At 42.5% G+C, this 3,133-nt stretch overlaps 1 protein-coding gene across 1 annotated transcript; it reads left to right on the top strand.

Moving 5' to 3' along the window:
- Nucleotides 1–583: 583 nt before the first annotated feature.
- SARC_13759 (hypothetical protein) lies at nucleotides 584–2,072 on the top strand (the record flags this gene model as incomplete). The annotated part of the gene is made up of 2 exons (XM_014292109.1): nucleotides 584–712; nucleotides 1,992–2,072. Coding segments are annotated over 2 exons (210 nt in total), but the record flags the coding sequence as incomplete, so codon positions are not given.
- Between the last annotated feature and the right edge of the window lie 1,061 nt (nucleotides 2,073–3,133).

The following is a 3,133-nucleotide window of genomic DNA, read 5'->3' as shown; positions in this document are numbered from 1 at the left end:
ATATATAGTATAGATATATATGTCGCGTGATTCGCATATGCGAATGTAAACCGTACGCGGTGGTCGAGGCGGATACCACTTTCGTTAACGTGCTCGGTGATATTGTACTTGGTAGCAGATCTATGCTTTCTAGCCCCAATTGGGCCGCCTATAGTTAACAATTTGCTGGTGACAGGGTCATCTGTACACATTAGTAAGCGACTCGGTTCTAGGAGTGTGTGCCTATTTGCTAAATACACATAATACCGGTAACGTACATGTATGCAAGTGAACACACCCGAGGGTAGCAATTTGATGAATCCTAATCTTCACTTCGTTTGCAATGTGAGGGCCAAATGCTTACTGTTGGTCTACCTGTACACTTATGCGCTTGCCTGTATAACACATGTATGTGTGTGTGTGTGTGTAGATGCATAGCCAGCGCATTAATAAATTTATCAAACTGTGAGGGTACGTGCTAATGAATTTCAATCTAACAATAATCCACACAGCATGTATACATTCTATTAAATTTCAATCTTACAATAATCTTCACAGCATGTATACATTCTAATAAATTTCAATCTAACAATAATCCACACAGCATGTATACATTCCCGTACTACCGGCCACGTTGGTTGCCTTCCTGGGCGCGCCTATGCCCTACTTAATCGGGATGGATGCAAAGTACAAGAGCATTGCTATGAATGAGGGAGGCATGGGCGAAGACATCGTAAGTGGGTGTGTGTGTAGAAGACGTCGTAAGTGGGTGTGTGTGTACTATTCTTGTAGTTCTTCTTGCTCAGTGCTGGTTGCAGACCTGGATGCTAAGTACTATGTGTTGCACTGTACCATGGTGGCATGGAAGAGGCATTATAGGTGCGGTTGTGCGGTCGTATTGCGTTCGTTTGTCAATCACATGTGGTAAATATATCGACCTAATGTTCAAGGGGTATTGTATTCGCGATTGGCCTTGCAGTTAGAGTTGTTTTTTAGGACACACGTGTTGCCTTATCTACAACGGATGCTATATAATACACCTTTGCCAAGAACCAAAAGTGGTGTCGGCGAGGTGCATGCTGTGCTGTGCACTCCTAAATTTCGTCCCATTCCCAAATTTTGGACCGGTATTCCGGGTCCATTTCTGCGGCGGTGGTGCGAGTGACGGGTGGAGTGTGGCTGTGTGGGTGCAGATTCTATTAAGCAGTCCCTTTGTGTGTGGGCGTGTGGTCGTGTGGGTATGTGGGGGTGTGTATCATAGGCAGGCTATTCCAAGGCAGTTATAGCACGATGTGCATTCACTCTCCATCTCAACGTATTGGCAGAGATTGTATTTGAGTGTCAAGTGCGACGGTGGGGCTGTGCCTTTTAAACTGGAGCAGCTTGCAATTCACCCGAACCTGCAGCGTTGAATCATGAGTATAGAGTTAGGGAACTCTTCGCCTGACGCCAGTCTACATATTCCTACCAAGCAGCGAACGAGCCACAACGTGTGTGTGTACTACTGTACTATGACGTACCTCACAGTACTATTGTATTGTACTATCGTACTATACTATCGTACTGTACTAATTACTATACTATTGTACTGTACTAATTACTATACTATTGTACCGTACTATTGTACTGTACTGTTGTACTGTACTATTGTACTGTACTATTGTACTGTACTATTGTACTGTACTATTGTACTGTATTATTGTACTGTACTATTGTACTGTACTGCTGTACTGTACTATTGTACTGTACTGTTGTGCTGTACTATTGTACTGACTATTGTACTGTACTATTGTACTGTACTATTGTACTGTACTATTGTACTGTACTATTGTACTGTACTATTGTACTGTACTGTTATACTATGATGTATCCCACATAGTAGTGTACATACACGAGAAAACTATAGCCCTGTCTTTGCAACCATTTCACTGTATGTTTAGCTTTCACACGTAGTTCGTCTGCGCTACCACATCATCTGTTCACGCGTCTCTCCGTATATGCGATATTCCCAGGTGTATGCCAATCTGGATGAGGGGCACCTCATGTGCGCATCGGCTGCCGCCATAACCCTTCCCCAGCATATACAACGGAAGGTAAGCGTGCAGCACGGGTGGATGGAAACGATACTTGTATCTGCAATGACTAAACCACTACTGATTGGCTGTGTCCGGCCACAACGTTAATTCGAATGATATGTCTACAGCTTGCTTGTATGGTTTGCGTTCTGATAGTCACTAGTAGTGCACCATGGCCAGACAGGCCGAGTGTTTGACCAAATCTCGCTATGCGTACTGGAGACATGTGTATTGGTATAAATGGACGCATGCATATATCCTCTGGGGTTCGAATCATATACAAAGCCATGCTTGATACGAGATTGCTTTCGGATAGTCTCAACGTTTTACCGGTGTTCGTTTGTATACATTATCTTCCACAGATAGCCATGCGTGCACAGCAGCGCGACTTACCTGTAGTTAGACATACCCATATCTCCCATATATGGACGTATGATTATAGTTCTATTGGCATACCATCATACAGAATTGTGCACTACATAGCTAAACATACACTCATGCAGCATGCTGCATATATCCGCAGCTGGGCCGAAGTCTACCCACGTACTTACTTATCTCTATCCAAACGCTTTAAGTGCAACGCACATGTGTATTCCCAAACAATCAGTCTACACATGCGCTTGTTGATCTCTATCGATGCACCTTGCCAGCATAACATACCATACCATTTCATATCTCTCGCAGCACGACTACACGCTACATTCGTGCTTACCCATCTCCACGCATACACACTATTCTACCTTTAAAATTCAATACAGCTCACAGCCAGGTTAGAGTCAGCTGTTAATGTGTACGGACAATACGCGTCCGAGGACAAGCAGGCTGTGTTTAGTATAGCAAGCGAGATACCGCCATCAAAGTCAGCACCATCCAGGCCACCACCCCCTATCGACCACCCAAAGTATGGATATACCCGTATGATTTGTAGTATTTTTGTACGTCCATAGCCCGCATGAATATATAATATATATATATATATATATATATATATATATATACATACATATATATGTATATATATATATCTATATATATATGTATATATATATAAATATATATGTATATAAATAAATATATAT

The sequence above is a fragment of the Sphaeroforma arctica genome (genome assembly GCF_001186125.1).
Source record: "Sphaeroforma arctica JP610 unplaced genomic scaffold supercont1.3698, whole genome shotgun sequence".
NCBI classification, from domain to species: Eukaryota; class Ichthyosporea; order Ichthyophonida; genus Sphaeroforma; species Sphaeroforma arctica.
Note: the sequence above shows the minus strand (reverse complement) of the source record. Positions and strands in the feature narration are given on the sequence as shown.